This window comes from Pseudophryne corroboree, chromosome 1 (assembly GCF_028390025.1).
Source record: "Pseudophryne corroboree isolate aPseCor3 chromosome 1, aPseCor3.hap2, whole genome shotgun sequence".
Lineage (NCBI taxonomy): Eukaryota > Metazoa > Chordata > Amphibia > Anura > Myobatrachidae > Pseudophryne > Pseudophryne corroboree.
The window spans coordinates 993,316,172-993,335,964 of NC_086444.1; the positions used below are offsets into that span (position 1 = coordinate 993,316,172).

Below are 19,793 nucleotides of genomic sequence, written 5' to 3' on the forward strand. Positions count from 1 at the left end.
CTGCTACAGGGATCTCTCCCTTCCTTTGTGTGTATGGGCATCATCCTAAGGCCAATTCTTTTGACCCCCTGGACTCCACGCCTGGTGGTTCCTCTGTGGTTTCGGTCCTTAGAGGTATTTGGCGGAAAGTGAAGAAAGCCCTTGTGTCTGTGTCATTAGTGACCAAAAGGGTTTTTGATAAGCGGAAAAGACCCTGCAGCTTCAAATTAGGAGACTTCGTCTGGTTGTCTACCAAGAATTTGAAGTTGAGACAGCCATCTCATAAGTTAGGCCCCCGGTTCATCGGCCCTTATAAGATCACCAGGGTTATCAATCCGGTGGCATTTCAGTTAGATCTGCCCCGTTCTTTGGGTATCAATAAAACATTTCATTGTTCCCTTTTAAAACAGGCGATTAGTAATCCTTCTTCCAGTGGAAGACCTTCCCCTCTTCTGATACGTGGCCAGAGGGAGTTTGTTGTTGAAAGGATTCTTGACTCCAAGGTGGTTCGGGGTCGGCTGTCATTTTTGGTGCACTGGAAGGGGTATGGCCCGGAGGAGCGGTCGTGGGTGCGCAGTTGTGATCTTCATGCCCCCAGACTGATACGCTCTTTCTTCTCGCAGTTCCCCGATAAACCCGGTGGTAGGGGTTCTTTGACCCCTCGTCAGAGGGGGGGTACTGTTAGGGTCTCCTGCCCTGTGCTGCCATGTCGTCATGGCAACCGGGAGACAAGTGCTAGCGGAGTGACCTGAGCGCAGCTGATACTCCGGTTCGGGTCTTTTGCTGTGCAGTGGTTATAGGCTCTGTGCATGGCAGGGGATCCGGTGCTGGTTTTTGTGCTCACAGCCTGTGAGGTCTGAGTGGGGCGTGGACAGCACCTGCTTTATAAGGCCTCTTCTCAGGGTAAGCAGATGCTGCTGAATCTTTGTTGGTTAGTCAGTTTCTGAAAGTTAGCCAGTACTGTGTAGCTTTGTATTTGTTTGTTGCTTACTGCAAATAGGCCTGGGGATTTGGTATTACACTCTGCCAATCCAGACCTAGCAGTAAGACTGGAGTCAGTCGTTTAGCTTGCTGGGGTTCTGTTACTACTCTGTGAACTTAGCAAGTTTGCGGCTGTATTCTAAGACTTGCCTGTCTAATCCTGTCTCACTTTGCTAGGTGTCAGGGGTCAGTTTAGTGGCAGTAAGCTGAACCTGTGCACTGCAAGTGAGAATTAGGATTGTGGAGACTCTCCTTGTGTCTATCATTCCATCTCTGACCAAGGAGTTTACTGCCACACCCGTTGGTAACCCTTTAGGGTTTTGCTGTTGCCCTTAGCAACAGCATTTCGGGTTCTCTACGTATTAAAACACAACATCTTGCTTTTCTCATCTGAGCAGTTCTAATACAAGGGAGATACCCAGTTCCTTAGCCTCTGGGCTTCTCTGTTCACTTTGTGTGTATTTTGTTACCCTATCACCTTCTGTGTACGTTATGTCATATTCCCCAGTCTGTCTGTAAGTCCATTTGTTTTGCATAACAGTTCAAACACCAGTACATTCCTGCAGGCACTGGAGTGCATAACAGTCCTGACACCAGTACTTTCCTGCAGGCACTGGTGTGCATAACAACTGAATCCAAAACCAAAACACAAAACCCGAAAAATTTCTGGTGCACATCACTAGTTGGAATGCTGGGAGGTGAGCTAATCTACATGCTCTGGATGTGTTGGAATGATGGGATGTGCGCTACTCTATATGCTCTAGATGTGTTGGAATGCTGGGATGTGTACTAATCTATATGCCCTGGATGGGTTGGAATGCTAGGATGCGCGATGTGCACTAATCTACATGTTCTGTATGTGTTGGAATGCTGGGATGTGCACTAATCTACATGTTCTGTATGTGTTGGAATGCTGGGATGTGCGCTAATCTACATGTTCTGGATGTGTTGGAATGCTGGGATGTGCGCTAATCTACATGCTCTGGATGTGTTGGAATGCTGGGATGTGTGCTAATCCTGTTTTAATTTCACAAGCGTTGACATATGATTGGTAGGTCATTTATAGATGGTCTGTGTATACTGCAGGAACAAAATTTATACAATAGGGGTATTTGGTAAACATTAAGGGCTTTATTTAGGAAACGGCAGCTTTTGTAAGCAGCCATTCCCGGCGAGTTGAGGTGTGTACACACAGTGAGATATTGCCTTATCGCAAAGAAAGTTAGTGCAAATTTATTATTATTATTATTATCCTTTATTTATATGGCGCCACAAGGGTTCCGCAGCGCCCAATTACAGAGTACAATTGCACATAAAAAATAGGAAAACAGTGACTTACAGTTGAATACAATATAGGACAAGTACACGGCAACTAAGCATAACTACACCAGTAAAGATAGAGATAAGTTCCAGGTGGTCAAAAAACTGTGGGATCTGGGCAGTTGAGGATTATTAAAGTAAGAAAAGTATAAGCACATGAGGGAAGAGGGCCCTACTCGTGAGAGCTTACATTCTAAGGGGAGGGGTAGACAGACAGGGATGACACAGATGGGGTACATAGAGAGCGTGGAACAGAGGGTTATGTTGAGATTTGGCTAGGTTTGGCAAAAGAAATGGGTCTTAAGAGCCCGTTTGAAGTTTTGTAGAGAGGTGGAGAGTCTGAGGGGGAGAGGTAAAGAATTCCAGAGAAAGGGAGCAGCACGTGAAAAATCTTGGAGATAGGAGTGGGAGGAAGTAATCAGAAGACAGGAGAGACGGCGTGCATTAGCAGAGCGAAGAGGACGGGTGGGAGAGTAAAGGGAGATAAGGTCAGAGATGTAGATGGGAGAGGAGTGGGTGAGGGCTTTGTAAGTGAGTGTGAGAAGTTTGAATTGGATTCTGAAAGGGAAGGGAAGCCAGTGGAGGGCCTGTAGGAGAGGGGAGGTAGACGTAGTGCGTTTGGTGAGGAAGATGAGCCGGGCAGCAGCATTGAGGATAGATTGGAGTGGAGAGAGGTGATTGTCAGGGAGGCCAGTTACGAGGAGATTACAGTAGTCCTGTCTGGAAATAATCAGTGAGTGAATAATGATCTTAGGTGTTAGCAACCTTGCGATACCGATTCGATACGCAAATGTCAAGGTTAGATAGACTGTACAGGCAAGTCAATTTTAACTATCTAGTACTAAAGTATAGTCAAAATTGGCACTTAGTCAAAATCGCACACAGCCAATATTGAAAGCACACATAGTCAATAGTCAATATCGCATAGTCAAAATCGAAGATAGACAAAATCTCACAGTGTGTATGGACCTTTGGAGGTGAATATTTAAACGACACTTGCAGTCAGTGTAAAGCAGTTCGGGCTTACACTGACTGCGAGTAGTGTTTTAAATTTTCACAACCAACACGACGGGAAGTGGCGGCTTACAAATTCTGCCGCTTCCTAAATAAAGCTCTTAGCATCAAATGGTGGTCCATGTTACCAAAAGGATGAGAAATTCTGGAATAGGCTCATAGGTCACAGTCATATAGTTGTGTCTCTGCTTTTATTTCTTCAATTGTTTTATTAATTTGATATTAGCTTTGTGTCTGACTTATAGTAGCACGTGTCTGCGGTCTTAGGTGTCCCCATTAATAAAAAATTATGCAACACCATAAAAATTTGCTCGTCAAAGTATTGTAGTGAGACGGATTGCAATCAGGAATACTAGTTCAACGAGTTAAGAGTAGGCCCAATCTGTTATTTTTTTATTTTTATTCTTATTAAACCATGCGTATAAGAGCTTCAATATGACAGTGTCAGAGTTTCCAGTGCTAAGAATTTTTTGACCCTTTATGTACAATTGTGAACCTCTTTTGACAGTGTGTGTGTGTGTGTGTGTGTGTGTGTGTGTGTGTGTGTGTGTGTGTGTGTGTGTCCATGTTTGTATGGGATTCCTCCAGGTGTTCCTGTTAGCACATAGAGGGGAAAAGCAATACTGCTGCTGATATTAAGAAACGTGCTGGAGGCATATTTATCTCAGCTGATACGACGTACAGGTATAAACAAAATGGCAACCACACTCTATTGTTTCTGTGCACAGACAGTTTATTATATAGACATATTACATTACATTAAATAAAGTAAAAAATAGAAAACTGAATGACATACAGTATAGTAAGAAAATATTTTTGATCTCTGTATTGTGAACATAATTGTGGTTCGCTTTTGCTGGCTTCATCGTTGTTACATGAGACGTTGTGGGAGACACAATGATGAGACTTAGATATACATTTTATGGAAACTGATAGAGACTAGACTTTTAGAGCAAAGTGTCATCAAAATCATACAGCTTTATTTTAAATGAGAGTTTGCATATTTCTTTTTGTATTTAAAAACAAGGTTGATGTACAGTATAATATCTGTTCTATACAGAGTGGTGCCACACACACGTGACATTTAAATTCATTAAATTAAGTTTGTGTATCAAACCCATGTTCGCACTTTTTGCATGGGAGTACTATACTGTACATGTAAAGGTGCTTATACACTAAACAACATGTAAACAATGCATTCTTGTTAACAATTTCCCTTGAACTCTCCCGGCAGTCCTGGGCAAACGATATAGTACAATACACATGATATATCTTAAAGATATATCTTAAGATCTGGGAGTGGCTACATCCAGGAGCATGCTGTCATTGACAAAAGCTTCAGATCTTTCCTGCAGCAGAGAAGATCAGAAGCTCCGACCAACGACCAGTGGGACCGCGCATCGTGATCGTTATCGTTCACTGACACTGAACAATCTGTACTATTATGAATGATTTGTAGTTCAGATCCATCGAAAACGACCAAATCGCTCATAATATCGTCTAGTGTATGAGCACCTTAAGGTTGTGGACACACTGACATTAATATTCTGTGTTTGCAGTGTTCTAAATGCGTCAAAACAGCAGTGAAAATAAAAATAGTATATAGGTTTCCCTTCTCCAAAGGTGCGGCACTCAGCTTCCATATCTAAACTCTACAAACATGTCTTGGTAATCAATGTTTCAGTGCTTTACTTGCACTATCATCAGGATACGTATCCTGATGATAGTGCAAGTAAAGCATTGAAACGTTGATTACCTAGACATGTTTGTCGAGTTTATTTATGGAAGCTGAGTGCAGCACCTTTGGGGAAACTATTGACTTGTTATGTCAGGGCACCAGCGCAAGTTGCTTTTACTTTCTTGGAGTGCCAGACTTTGAAATTTCTATCTATCTATCTATCTATCTATCTATCTATCTATCTATCTATCTATCTATCTATCTATCTATCTATCTATCTATCTATCCTGTCTATCCTGTCTATCACAAATTATCAAATCCCAGAGATACAGCAGTGGTATCTGAGGGATTTGCTCTGTTGAAGGTCCTTGAAGGGTTTGAAACATCAACTGGTTCTATGTAGTACATACATTGTCAGAAGAATAAACTCTTTTTGCTGTTTATCCACAAGCGTGGTGAGTGCCCTGCTCTTCGGACTATGCTGTGGCAATGATTATGTTATATTGTCAATTCCTGTAACTCGCATCAATGCATACTTGCCTACTTTTGAACACTAGAATCACGGAGATTACAGTAGGATGTGCCGAGCGCCTGCGAGGGGGCTTGTCATACTATGGTCAAATGGCATGTCTAGATCCACAAATGAACGTGTCTATGCTTAAATGCTTGTTGCAAGATATTTCTATATAACATTAGTAGCTATATATTTTGGGAAGTTTTGATAGTCTAACATTGCTGTCTGCAATACCGAGTTTCTTGTTTGCAACTATTTGCTGTGATATTTCTTTTTTTCTCAGTAAACACAATATACATGATAAATGTGATGCCTGTGCAATAAATACCAAATGCAAGTAGGCCTTGTGGGAATTCATCCCCAAACATAAGTAAATTATGATTTTGGTGTGTTATTTTATTGCGAACACTGGTCGTCTGCATCTTGTAGTCACTACCTATATTTATTGGATGTGCTAGTTTCCATACCATTACAGCATTAACCAAATCATTACAGACACCAGATACTCTTAATTAAACAAATTTGTTTAACTAAAGAAAGATTCTTAACCTAACAGCAGAAGCAGAGGCTATGGGTCAGTGCACACACCAGCAAAGACCCTGTGTCTGATCATATGCTGCTGTCTCTCTTTATTGTCGGTGTCAGATGTTTCCACAAGGGGGGATAGTGAGAGTCGTCAGCAGTGACTCCTGAGCAGCTAGAGCAAATAACTGTTCTTGCAAAGAATCTCCGTAGTGTCACCCCTGGCAGAATCTGAAGGATTCAGGCGTATCAACCTACAAAGCTGGGCAGTAGGAGATTTATGGCTATGACGGGAGCCTCCCGCAATCCTGAGAGAGGGTAGGCAACTATGCATCAATGCAGTTGAAAATGTGCATGGCAATCCTGAGGGAGGGTAGGCAACTATGCATCAATGCAGTTGAAAATGTGCATGGCAATCCTGAGGGAGGGTAGGCAACTATGCATCAATGCAGTTGAAAATGTGCATTCATCTCAATGTGAGTGCATTGTAAACTGATGGAGATTCGGTTAAGACGCTTGTCACATGTTAAAAAATATGGATTGAACGCAGTTGTCAATGCAATTTATTGCACATAAAACACTTTCATAAACAAATGTAGTTGTTTTTTTTCTTCCATTTTAACGTGTTTAACTCATTGGATTTGCGTAGCCTTAATAGCATCAACATGTTTACCTTCTATACATTTGATGTTCTAAGTCCATTCAATATAATATGCTCCTATATGAGGAAGGTACAACAAGGCATCCTCAAAGGTTTTTACATGCAGAAGAAAGTTTCTTTGTTCTCTACTTGTCAGCTGTTACTTGCAGACATTGTACAGTATCCGGGATATTCAATTAGCCCTGTCACTGGCGGGTGATAAGTCTCGCCGGAGGGGAGCTATCTAATTAGCCCCGATAAGCCAGTGCCTGCTGTGGCTTATTAGGGATTTTGTTTCACCTGCCTCCAGCAGGCAAAGTAAATTCCCAGATAACAGCCCTGATTTCATTCGAAATGGTGCTATTTCATCCGAAAACACACAGGTTTCACTGAACTGGTGTGTTTACGGGTGTAAAGGCACGTTTTACCGGCCGAGCTAATCGAATAGCCTGACCGCAGCACCCGAAGAAGCATCGGGGGTTTTTACTCCCAATGTCTTTTCGGGGCAAATTGAATACCCCCCTATCTCCTTCAGTTTACAGAAATAGACCCAATTTCTCATGCACTGTGAATGAGGAGTGGAAGGTGGTATATTGAGATGGCTAGTGTTTGTGGTTTAATCTCATAATTTGTACACAATATATACAGGATTGTGTTGGAGGAAAACTTTTTATTATTTATTTTTTAAACAATTGTAACATATTCCACAATGCTGTACATCATATGTTACACAGAAATACTGACCAGTAAGATCTTATATCCATATAATCTACACTACAGTGGATTTTGTGCATGGCTAGAAAACTCTCTGAGGAAATACCTGACAGTCTTTGAATGTGTTCAGGGGAATAATCAGAAATGCTATATAAGAATATCTGTATGTGTCAATAATTCAGAGACCATTTGAAAAAGTGAACATGCCTGTTAGAGAAAAATTATAAAGGATTTCACTAGCACATAAATCTAGATTAGAATTTACATCACAAACGCATTATCCTGTTTATACAGTATATCATCATAACTTTAGGCAGTTTAAGAGAACCCTAAGAATTTGTAACACAGCCGTTGTTTTCCTTACAGATGGGACCAGACGGGAAGAAGTGGAAGGAGCAGTCAGTGAAGAAGAAAATTGGTTTGGAACAAATTCAGAAACACCATCTGAAGACTCTTATGGTGACATACAAGATCACTTTAAACTGTCTCCTGCCGACCAGGGTCGAGAGTCACCCACATCTCCTGATACGTCTTTAGGTAGTGCTACTCCAAGTTTGAACACTGATCTAGGAAATTTGGAAAATGAACTTTTTAAAGATGCTGCTCTTTGTAAGACACAATTGTCAACGTCGGCTTCCTCAATGGATGAGGATGAACAAGGTGGTGCAAACAAGCCATTAAGCAGTAATCTGCGACGGCTGCTTGAGGCTGGCTCTGTCCAAATCGGATCAGAAGTCTCTACAAATGGCAAGGAAGAATCACAAGGTGTTCAGTTTTCTCCTTCGTCTCACCATGCGAAGCAACTAAGTGTTCTTGCCAGGAAACTAGCTGAAAAGCAGGAACACAGTGATCCTTATGGGAGCATACCAATTAACCGGTTTATTTGGAGCCAGGATAAATGGCTAGAAAACGCAAATAACACATGTGGCCTGTCCCCAGATTCTGCAATCCTTAAACTAAAAGCTGCTGCTAACGCTGTCCTTCAAGACCAATCCCAATTGAGGACTGAAGAAACCCTGAGGTTTGAGTCCTTTACTTCACCATTCAGTTCCCAATCAGCTAGTTCCACTTTAGCGGCTTTGTCCAAGAAAGTCAGTGAGCGAGGCATGACATCAGGGCAAGAGCGTCATTCTCCAGCTGGCCCATTCCTTTCCCTGGCGTCTATGACTTCTTCTGCAGCATTACTTAAGGAAGTTGCTGCACGTGCTGCTGGTAGTATGCTAGCGGAGAAAAAAAAGCCCCACATTTCGGAAGACCCACTGCCATTGCCTGAAGACAAACGAGAAAAGGGAACCTCAGTGCAATCCTTGGAACTGCTATTACTCCCTTCACCAAAAGGAAGATCTTCTAAATCTGGAAGCCAAGGTAAAATATGACTTTTCTCCTTCATCTACTTTCATGTAATTAAAAAGAAAACTGCAGATTGCAGCTGTTTTGCCTAAATCGCAATCATTAATAAAGTCCGTTTATGATGTTCCGATCACTACATATTGGCCGGGATGTAATGTCCCCAGTTTGGCGGGCGTGCAGAATGCCAGCCGAACTCGGGTGTTTTTTTTAAAAGGGGCAATCATGTACAAGGCTAAACCATGCCTTGTACATTATTGCCCCTTTAAAAAAACGTCCAAGTTCGGCCGGCATCCCGCACCACCACCAAACTCAGACTTCATTACATTTTTTTGTGTAATTGCAAATGACAGGGGCTAAATGACATTAAGTGACCTAAACTCAAAAGCAATTTGCATTACATGGCAAAGCTGCTAGTAACATTCACTAATATATATGCAGAATTTAAAAAAAACTATTAGAATGGATACTATTGAAAGGATACATTTTATATAATTTTCTAATTCGATCAACTTGAGGTTAGTATACCTGTCGAGTGATTTTTTTGTTTTATTCTTAAATTAGAGATGCCCATACACAGGTGAATCTGACCTCTTTTCTTGAGTGTGGCCAAATTTTAAAGATTGTTGGCATCGATATGATAATGTGCACAGTTAGTACAGATGTGTCCTTATACATCTAGCCCCAGTACGCCATGCCTGCATGAATGAGCCGGCAGTTCCCGGGCAGCTCTGCTAACGCAGATAAAGCCTCAGTCGCACACAGAACAGCGGCATGCCGCATACTATTTTAATCAGCAGAGTCTGCTTGTGTGTCCTATTCATATAGTGATGCAAATAAGACGCACTGTCAGCAAAAAAGAACGCCCAATGTTGATACGACTAGAAAGGGCTGTTTAACGTAACTGCAGCAAGGATACATCTGTATGCTCAAGTGACGCATAGGGGGAGATTTATCAAAGCTTGGAGAGAAGGTACTAACCAATCAGATTCTGTCTTTTTTCTAACACGGCCTGTAAAATGACAATTAGATGCTGAATGATTAGTACTTTATCTCTCTCCAGGATTTGATAAATATCTCCTGCAGTTACACACTGTCATGGTAAAACTCAATGTTCAAGCCTGAAATTTCATTTGAACAATATCTTTTTGGGCCTACACAAGCTGTGGTTTATAGCCAGGTAGGGCTGACAACCTTCTTGGCAAGCTAAATCTGTATTTGTATTGGCACCTTTTTCTGTACATTCTCATTTTACTAATAACATAAATAGATACTTATGAATAAAAGTCATATTTTGAATGTTCTCCTGACAAAGCAATAAAGAATGTGCAATGCATTTTATGGAATACTGTTTACTTAGGAATGATTATTTCATTATATCAGGTAACTATTTTAATAAAGGGAATGCAAAGCTAATGAAAATCCTATGGCAACTTTGGACATTCAAAGGCCTGGTTGTGTGTATTACCATTAGTGAGTGCAGCATATAGGGTGATAGGGAGGAAGAGGGAGGCAGTGGCAGGACACTATTTCTACTGTGTGGCATTATGTGTAAGGGACACTACAACTACTGTGTGGCTTAATGTGCAAAGGGCACTAGTACTGTGGGCATTATGTGTAAGGGACACTGCTACTACTCTGTGGCATTATGTGTAAGGGACACAAACTACTTATACTGTGTAGCATAATGTGCAAGGGGCACAACTACTACTCCGTGGCATAATGCTAACCACACACCTTTCCCTTATCATGGTACGCCCCTGTCATTCATCTGCCCCTGCCCGTGAAGGTATTGTTATCACAAATCACTTGTTTGCACATTGTATTGCTGTCTGCCAATTATCTTTCAATAGTACGTGCTCTCAAGTATAGAAGTACCTTTATGTATATGTATTTTCGGCTTGCCATAAGCATGCTTGTTTATAGTACTGTGACTCTTCTTAGTACTGCATGGTGCCTCAAACAGCATTCTCCCTTAGGTGCTTGTTATGTGTCTGTCTTGATTTGCCTCAAACACAGTAACTTAAATATATGTGTAATGAGCCCCTTCAAAGCATGGACATGTAAGTGGATTTTTCATTTTATTTCCATTTCCAAAGCAGCAAACATAGGGGATTTCAAAAACATCTGAAGAGGACATACTGTTTGTCTTTGGACACAAATGGCTACTTCAGAGTCTACTGAATTATCCCGTAATGTGTACAGAGCTATGCTTTCTGTGTCAGCCCTTCGGAGACCTATAATTACAGCCATGTTTGCTACCAACCTAGACATTGCAAGAGAGCATCTTCTGTGTTTTCACCCCCTTTGGCTTTTTTCGCATCTTATTTTCTTATTCAAGTGAAAATGTATTTATTTGGGGGTCTTTACCACCAATCAAGAAAATACTCTTTAATGGAAAATTAAAAATAAAACAAAAACTAAACACTGTTATTTATACCCTGGAGTAATTAGCTGCCTTAAGAGGTCACATAATTCATTGATTGGAGTTAACTTGTGTGGAATTAAAGGCATTCCATGATTTTAAAATGCATACCTCTGTCTGTCTATCTGTCTGTTGGTTAGTGAAGTTTCATCATTAAAATCTGAGAACATTTAACGCAAAGTTAAGAAAAATATGTTGAAAATCTCCACTAAAGAAACGGATATATAGGATTTTAAATACGTTAATTATCCCCTCGTAGCATTTGTCCAGATTAATGTGATCCAGTCTATAGGTCGACAGTAAAAAGGTCAACCACTAATGGTCAACATGATCATTTGGTCAACAGATACAAAGGTTGACAAGTTCAAATGGTCAACATGAGAGTGGTCAACACACATATGGTCGACAGTTTTTTTTCGCTTTTTCATACTTTATCATCCACATGGACTACGATAGGGAAAGGTAACACGTGCCAAGCAAGGCACCATGCAAGGGGATGCGGTACACTACTTGGGGTTTGACGGTGAAAAAGACACTCCGAAAAAATCTGTTGACTTTTTTTTGTATCGACCATTTTCCATGTCGACCTTTTCATGTGCCGACCTTTTATACCTGTCGCCCTTTTCCATTGTCTACCTTTTACGTGTCAACCTAATGACCCTGTCAGTCTTTTGACCATGTTGACTTTTCCCATGTCGACCATATGGGGTCAACCTATTGGCTGTCGACCTAATGATCCGTACTCCAAATTAATGAAATAACAGCATAAATGCGAATGTCACAACAACCACTCTCATTTTTTTTCTAACAATTGAGTGCATTGCGTTCCTGCTGCATTTTTCTGAATGTATCTTACTCTATCCATAGAAGTTAGTTCATGTAGGTAAAACCATTGAGGAATCCTATGGCGACCTCCAATTCCATCAAAATACTAGTACAGTAATAAATTGCCTTTGCCGTGTGTTTTCACTTTTTTTTTGCTAACATTAAATACTGTAGGCGCTGCATCTTAGAGTATTTTTTCCTGTTTGATATTACAGAGTATTTTGCTTTCATCAGTGGTACAAATTCCAAGTAAATCCCTTTTCATTTCAAGATGTAAGAAAAGTAAATGTGGAAAAAAATTCCAGTGGCTGGATACTTTTTAAATACACTGTATTTTTCATATTGCCTGCAAAATACAACTTTTTCACATTTCTTGAAACTTTAATAACTGTTCACTGACTGATTTATAGCGTATTTTAATATATATGGAATTTTTTTGTATTTTATCTTTTTGTATTTTGCTTGTTTAGCTTCCTTATTTATTGTTAGATTTTAAGATGTCTACTTGTAGATTGTGAATAGTTTATCTTCATATAAACATCTTTTTGGTGTACACAATGTCCTAAAACTGCAGGATGACCATCAATGTCAGGGAGGTCAGTGCACTGCCTTGGTTATGTTCACTTGTACAAAGGGAACTCAAAGAAAGGGCTAGCATTGGTTAAAATGCATACTCAGCCCCTTTACAGCAAGTTTGGGCTTGGGTAAGGTGCTGAAAGCAAAGTTTTCAGGACATTTGATGATGCCCTTATAGCGGGATGCGTTCAGCATCCCAGCAGTCTGTATGCTGGTGGTCATGTGACCGACAGTGGAATCCTGACACCACTCGGGGCACCAGTGCCGGAACTCAAACCGCCAGAATGCCAAAGGTGAGTATCTGGGTTAGGGCCCAGGGGTGAGAGGGCTATAGTTAGGCACTAGAGGGTGTAGTTGGCCGTAGCCACTCAACCCCCCCCCCCCCCCCCCCGGGGGGTTAGACCTAGCTGCCACCCTCCACGGATTAGGCCTAGTCTCCACCACCTAAGGGTTAGGGTTAGAGTAGGATGAAGGAGAGAGGTGAATTACTTACCCCTGTCTGGTGTTGGGATCCTCATTGTCAGGATGCCGCAGTCAGTCATGTAACCGCCAGCATTCCGGCAGCCATAGGTAGGTTGGCTGTGAAAGTCTCCTTTGCACAGCATTACAAAAGTGACAGCCTTGTGTTCAGGTAATTATATTTGCTTCGAAGTTTAACCAACCCCAAGGGGTATATTTACAAAATTTACTAGATTTTGGTTTTCAGTCGATTTTGTGTGACAGGTGTTTACTAAAGTCAAAATCAACTGAAATAGAACTTTACATATTTAAGGTGAATAGAGCACATTTAGGGGTATATTCAGTTAATGTCGGATCCATTCCGACATGTATTTGTCGGAATGGATCCGACAACCCCTATTCAATCCCATCTAAAATTCAACTTTTTCAAGTCGAATTTTAGATGGGACCCAGAGGAGGAGAGGGGGGGCGAGTCGTGGGGTAGACAGCCGGCGGCAGCCAGAGGAGATCAGTGCTGCAGCAGGATGTCACTCACCCGCCCGACCTCACGGCAGCACGCTGCTGGAGCCGGGTGGAAGCTGCCATGAGGTCGGGCGGGTGAGTGACATCCAGCTGCATCGCTGATCGTAGCGCTGATCTCCTGTATGCCCGCCGGCTGTCCCCCCGTCTCCCTGCAGCTCCCCCCCCCCCCCCTCGCCTCCTCCGTGTCCATCTCATTTCGACATAATTTTGATGTCGGATTGAGATAGTCGAAAAGGGGGCCAAAACCTGTCGGATTTGGCCCCGTTTTCGACATCAACACGTGGATCGGTAGCTATTCCGCCGATCCACGTGCTTTTCGACAAGTCGAATGCCTCGACTTGTCGAAAAGCTCTGAATAGGTCGAATCAGGATTCGACCATAAAAAAGTCAAAAACTGACGTCTTTTCGACAGATGGCAATTTTCGACTGCAATTGAATATACCCCTTAGAACTCACATCAGTGATTTTAAAATGGAACTCAAAACCGACTTTTCCTAAATGAGCTATTTGGAATAAAAACACTAGTCGATTTTGTGGGGATGTTGGTTGTATTCTGGTTGATTTTTTCTCTATCGTCCTAGTGGATGCTGGGGTTCCTGAAAGGACCATGGGGAATAGCGGCTCCGCAGGAGACAGGGCACAAAAAGTAAAGCTTTTCCAGATCAGGTGGTGTGCACTGGCTCCTCCCCCTATGACCCTCCTCCAGACTCCAGTTAGATTTTTGTGCCCGGCCGAGAAGGGTGCAATCTAGGTGGCTCTCCTAAAGAGCTGCTTAGAGAAAGTTTAGCTTAGGTTTTTTATTTTACAGTGAGTCCTGCTGGCAACAGGATCACTGCAACGAGGGACTGAGGGGAGAAGAAGTGAACTCACCTGCGTGCAGGATGGATTGGCTTCTTGGCTACTGGACATCAGCTCCAGAGGGACGATCACAGGTACAGCCTGGATGGTCACCGGAGCCGCGCCGCCGGCCCCCTTGCAGATGCTGAAGTCAGAAGAGGTCCAGAATCGGCGGCTGAAGACTCCTGCAGTCTTCTAAAGGTAGCGCACAGCACTGCAGCTGTGCGCCATTTTCCTCTCAGCACACTTCACACGCAGTCACTGAGGGTGCAGGGCGCTGGGGGGGGGCGCCCTGGGAGGCAAATGTAACCTATATAAAGGCTAAAAATACCTCACATATAGCCCCCAGAGGCTATATGGAGATATTTAACCCCTGCCTGGATTCACTAAATAGCGGGAGACGAGCCCGCCGGAAAAGGGGCGGGGCCTATCTCCTCAGCACACGGCGCCATTTCCTCTCACAGCTCCGCTGGTCAGGACGGCTCCCAGGTCTCTCCCCTGCACTGCACTACAGAAACAGGGTAAAACAGAGAGGGGGGGCAAATTTATGGCGATATTTTGATATATATAAAGCAGCTATAAGGGAGCACTTCTTATAAGGCTATCCCTGTTATATATAGCGCTTTTGGTGTGTGCTGGCAAACTCTCCCTCTGTCTCCCCAAAGGGCTAGTGGGTCCTGTCTTCGTTAGGAGCATTCCCTGTGTGTCTGCTGTGTGTCGGTACGTGTGTGTCGACATGTATGAGGACGATATTGGTGTGGAGGCGGAGCAATTGCCAAATATGAGGATGTCACCCCCTAGGGAGTCGACACCAGAATGGATGCCTTTATTTATGGAACTACGGGATAGTGTCAACACGCTAAAGCAGTCGTTTGACGACATGAGACGGCCGGACAATCAATTCGTGCCTGTCCAGGCGACTCAAACACCGTCAGGGGCTGTGAAACGCCCTTTGCCTCAGTCGGTCGACACAGACCCAGACACAGGCACTGACTCCAGTGGTGACGGTAACGAATCAACCGTATTTTCCAGTAGGGCCACACGTTATATGATTTTGGCAATGAAGGAGGCGTTACATTTAGCTGATACTACAGGTACCACTAAACAGGGTATTATGTGGGGTGTGAAAAAACTACCTATAGTTTTTCCTGAATCAGAAGAATTAAATGACGTGTGTAATGAAGCGTGGGTTGCCCCTGATAAAAAGCTGATAATTTCAAAGAAATTATTGGCATTATACCCTTTCCCGCCAGAGGTTAGGGAGCGCTGGGAAACACCTCCTAGGGTGGACAAGGCGCTAACACGCTTATCTAAACAAGTGGCGTTACCCTCTCCTGAGACGGCCGCACTTAAAGATCCATCAGATAGGAGGATGGAAAATATCCAAAAAAGTATATACACACATGCAGGTGTTATACTACGACCAGCTATAGCGACTGCCTGGATGTGCAGTGCTGGGGTAGTTTGGTCAGAGTCCCTGATTGAAAATATTGATACCCTGGACAGGGACAATATTTTACTGTCGTTAGAACAAATAAAGGATGCATTTCTTTATATGCGTGATGCACAGAGGGATATCTGCACACTGGCATCACGGGTAAGTGCTATGTCCATTTCGGCCAGAAGAGCTTTATGGACGCGACAGTGGACAGGCGATGCGGATTCAAAACGACATATGGAAGTTTTGCCGTATAAAGGGGAGGAGTTATTTGGAGTCGGTCTATCAGATTTGGTGGCCACGGCTACAGCCGGGAAATCCACCTTTCTACCTCAAGTCACTCCCCAACAGAAAAAGGCACCGACTTTTCAACCGCAGCCCTTTCGTTCCTTTAAAAATAAGAGAGCAAAGGGCTATTCATATCTGCCACGAGGCAGAGGTCGAGGGAAGAGACAGCAACAGGCAGCTCCTTCCCAGGAACAGAAGCCTTCCCCGGCTTCTACAAAAGCCTCAGCATGACGCTGGGGCTTCTCAAGCGGACTCGGGGACGGTGGGTGGTCGTCTCAAAAATTACAGCGCGCAGTGGGCTCACTCGCAGGTAGATCCCTGGATCCTGCAGATAATATCTCAGGGGTACAGGTTGGAATTAGAGACAGATCCACCTCGCCGTTTCCTGAAGTCTGCTTTACCAACGTCCCCCTCCGAAAGGGAGACGGTTTTGGAAGCCATTCACAAGCTGTACTCTCAGCAGGTGATAGTCAAGGTACCTCTTCTACAACAAGGGAAGGGGTATTATTCCACTCTTTTTGTGGTACCGAAGCCGGATGGCTCGGTAAGGCCTATTCTAAATCTGAAGTCCTTGAACCTGTACATAAAGAAGTTCAAGTTCAAGATGGAGTCACTCAGAGCAGTGATAGCGAACCTGGAAGAGGGGGACTTTATGGTATCCTTGGACATCAAGGATGCGTATCTCCACGTTCCAATTTACCCCTCACACCAGGGGTACCTCAGGTTCGTTGTACAAAACTGTCACTATCAGTTTCAGACGCTGCCGTTCGGATTGTCCACGGCACCTCGGGTCTTTACAAAGGTAATGGCCGAGATGATGATTCTTCTTCGAAGAAAAGGCATATTAATTATCCCATACTTGGACGATCTCCTAATAAGGGCGAGGTCCAGAGAACAGCTAGAGATGGGATTAGCACTGTCGCAAGAAGTGCTAAAACAGCACGGGTGGATTCTGAATATTCCAAAATCCCAGTTAATGCCGACAACTCGTCTGCTGTTCCTAGGGGTGATTCTGGACACGGTTCAGAAAAAGGTTTTTCTCCCGGAGGAAAAAGCCAAGGAGTTATCCGAGCTTGTCAGGAACCTCCTAAAACCAGGAAAGGTGTCTGTACATCAATGCACAAGAGTCCTGGGAAAAATGGTGGCTTCTTACGAAGCAATTCCATTCGGCAGATTCCACGCAAGAATTTTCCAAAGGGATCTGTTGGACAAATGGTCAGGGTCGCATCTTCAGATGCACCTGCGGATAACCCTGTCTCCAAGGACAAGGGTGTCTCTTCTGTGGTGGTTGCAGAGTGCTCATCTATTGGAGGGCCGCAGATTCGGCATACAGGATTGGATCCTGGTGACCACGGACGCCAGCCTGAGAGGCTGGGGAGCAGTCACACAAGGAAGAAACTTCCAGGGAGTATGGACGAGCCTGGAAACGTCTCTTCACATAAACATTCTGGAACTAAGAGCAATATACAATGCTCTAAGCCAGGCAGAACCTCTGCTTCAGGGAAAACCGGTGTTGATCCAGTCGGACAACATCACGGCAGTCGCCCATGTGAACAGACAGGGCGGCACAAGAAGCAGGAGTGCAATGGCAGAAGCTGCAAGGATTCTTCGCTGGGCAGAGAATCATGTGATAGCACTGTCAGCAGTGTTCATCCCGGGAGTGGACAACTGGGAAGCAGACTTCCTCAGCAGACACGATCTTCACCCGGGAGAGTGGGGACTTCATCCAGAAGTCTTCCACTTGCTGGTAACCCGTTGGGAAAGACCAATGGTGGACATGATGGCGTCTCGCCTCAACAAAAAACTGGACAGGTATTGCGCCAGGTCAAGAGATCCGCAGGCAATAGCTGTGGACGCGCTGGTAACGCCTTGGGTGTACCAGTCGGTGTATGTGTTTCCTCCTCTGCCTCTCATACCAAAAGTATTGAGAATTATACGGCGTAGAGGCGTAAGGACGATACTAGTGGTTCCGGATTGGCCAAGAAGGACTTGGTACCCGGAACTTCAAGAGATGATCACGGAAGATCCGTGGCCTCTACCTCTAAGGAGGGACTTGCTTCAGCAGGGTCCCTGTCTGTTTCAAGACTTACCGCGGCTGCGTTTGACGGCATGGCGGTTGAACGCCGGATCCTAAAGGAAAAAGGCATGCCGGAAGAAGTCATTCCTACTTTGATTAAAGCAAGGAAGGAAGTAACCGTGCAACATTATCACCGAATTTGGCGAAAATATGTTGCGTGGTGCGAAGATCGGAGTGCTCCGACGGAGGAATTTCAACTGGGTCGATTCCTACATTTCCTGCAATCAGGATTGTCTATGGGTCTCAAATTGGGATCTATTAAGGTTCAAATTTCGGCCCTGTCGATTTTCTTTCAAAAAGAATTGGCTTCAGTCCCTGAAGTCCAGACCTTTGTTAAGGGAGTGCTACATATACAGCCTCCTGTGGTGCCTCCAGTGGCACCGTGGGATCTCAATGTGGTTTTGGACTTTCTAAAATCTCATTGGTTTGAACCACTAAAGAAGGTGGATTTGAAATATCTCACATGGAAAGTGACCATGCTTCTAGCCCTGGCTTCTGCCAGGAGAGTGTCAGAACTGGCAGCTTTATCTTACAAAAGCCCATATCTGATTTTCCATTCGGACAGGGCAGAACTGCGGACTCGTCCGCATTTTCTCCCTAAGGTGGTGTCAGCATTTCATCTGAACCAGCCTATTGTAGTGCCTGCGGCTACAAGTGACTTGGAGGACTCCAAGTTACTGGACGTTGTCAGAGCATTAAAAATATATATTGCAAGGACAGCTGGAGTCAGAAAGTCTGACTCGTTGTTTATATTGTATGCACCCAACAAGATGGGTGCTCCTGCGTCTAAGCAGACGATTGCTCGTTGGATCTGTAGCACAATCCAACTTGCACATTCTGTGGCAGGCCTGCCACAGCCTAAATCTGTAAAGGCCCACTCCACAAGGAAGGTGGGCTCATCTTGGGCGGCTGCCCGAGGGGTCTCGGCATTACAACTTTGCCGAGCAGCTACGTGGTCAGGGGAGAACACGTTTGTAAAATTTTACAAATTTGATACTCTGGCTAAGGAGGACCTGGAGTTCTCTCATTCGGTGCTGCAGAGTCATCCGCACTCTCCCGCCCGTTTGGGAGCTTTGGTATAATCCCCATGGTCCTTTCAGGAACCCCAGCATCCACTAGGACGATAGAGAAAATAAGATTTTACTTACCGATAAATCTATTTCTCGGAGTCCGTAGTGGATGCTGGGCGCCCATCCCAAGTGCGGATTATCTGCAATAATTGTACATAGTTATTGTTAACTAATTCGGGTTATTGTTGAAGGAAGCCATCTTTCAGAGGCTCCGCTGTTATCATACTGTTAACTGGGTTTAGATCACAAGTTGTACGGTGTGATTGGTGTGGCTGGTATGAGTCTTACCCGGGATTCAAAATCCTCCCTTATTGTGTACGCTCGTCCGGGCACAGTACCTAACTGGAGTCTGGAGGAGGGTCATAGGGGGAGGAGCCAGTGCACACCACCTGATCTGGAAAAGCTTTACTTTTTGTGCCCTGTCTCCTGCGGAGCCGCTATTCCCCATGGTCCTTTCAGGAACCCCAGCATCCACTACGGACTCCGAGAAATAGATTTATCGGTAAGTAAAATCTTATTTAAATAGACCCAAAATTGACTTTTAGTAAATATGAAATATCAAATGTG

At 43.9% G+C, this 19,793-nt stretch overlaps 1 protein-coding gene across 4 annotated transcripts in view; it reads left to right on the plus strand.

Annotated features, from left to right (window-relative positions):
• Positions 1 to 19,793, plus strand: part of ZNF827 (zinc finger protein 827) — a 524,965-nt gene that overhangs the window by 276,080 nt on the left and 229,092 nt on the right. For all 4 annotated transcript variants that reach the window (XM_063920595.1, XM_063920597.1, XM_063920598.1 and 1 more), the window contains one exon: positions 7,729 to 8,727. In XM_063920595.1, the coding sequence (XP_063776665.1) occupies positions 7,729 to 8,727 (999 nt within the window). The remainder of the gene's footprint in view (positions 1 to 7,728; positions 8,728 to 19,793) is intronic.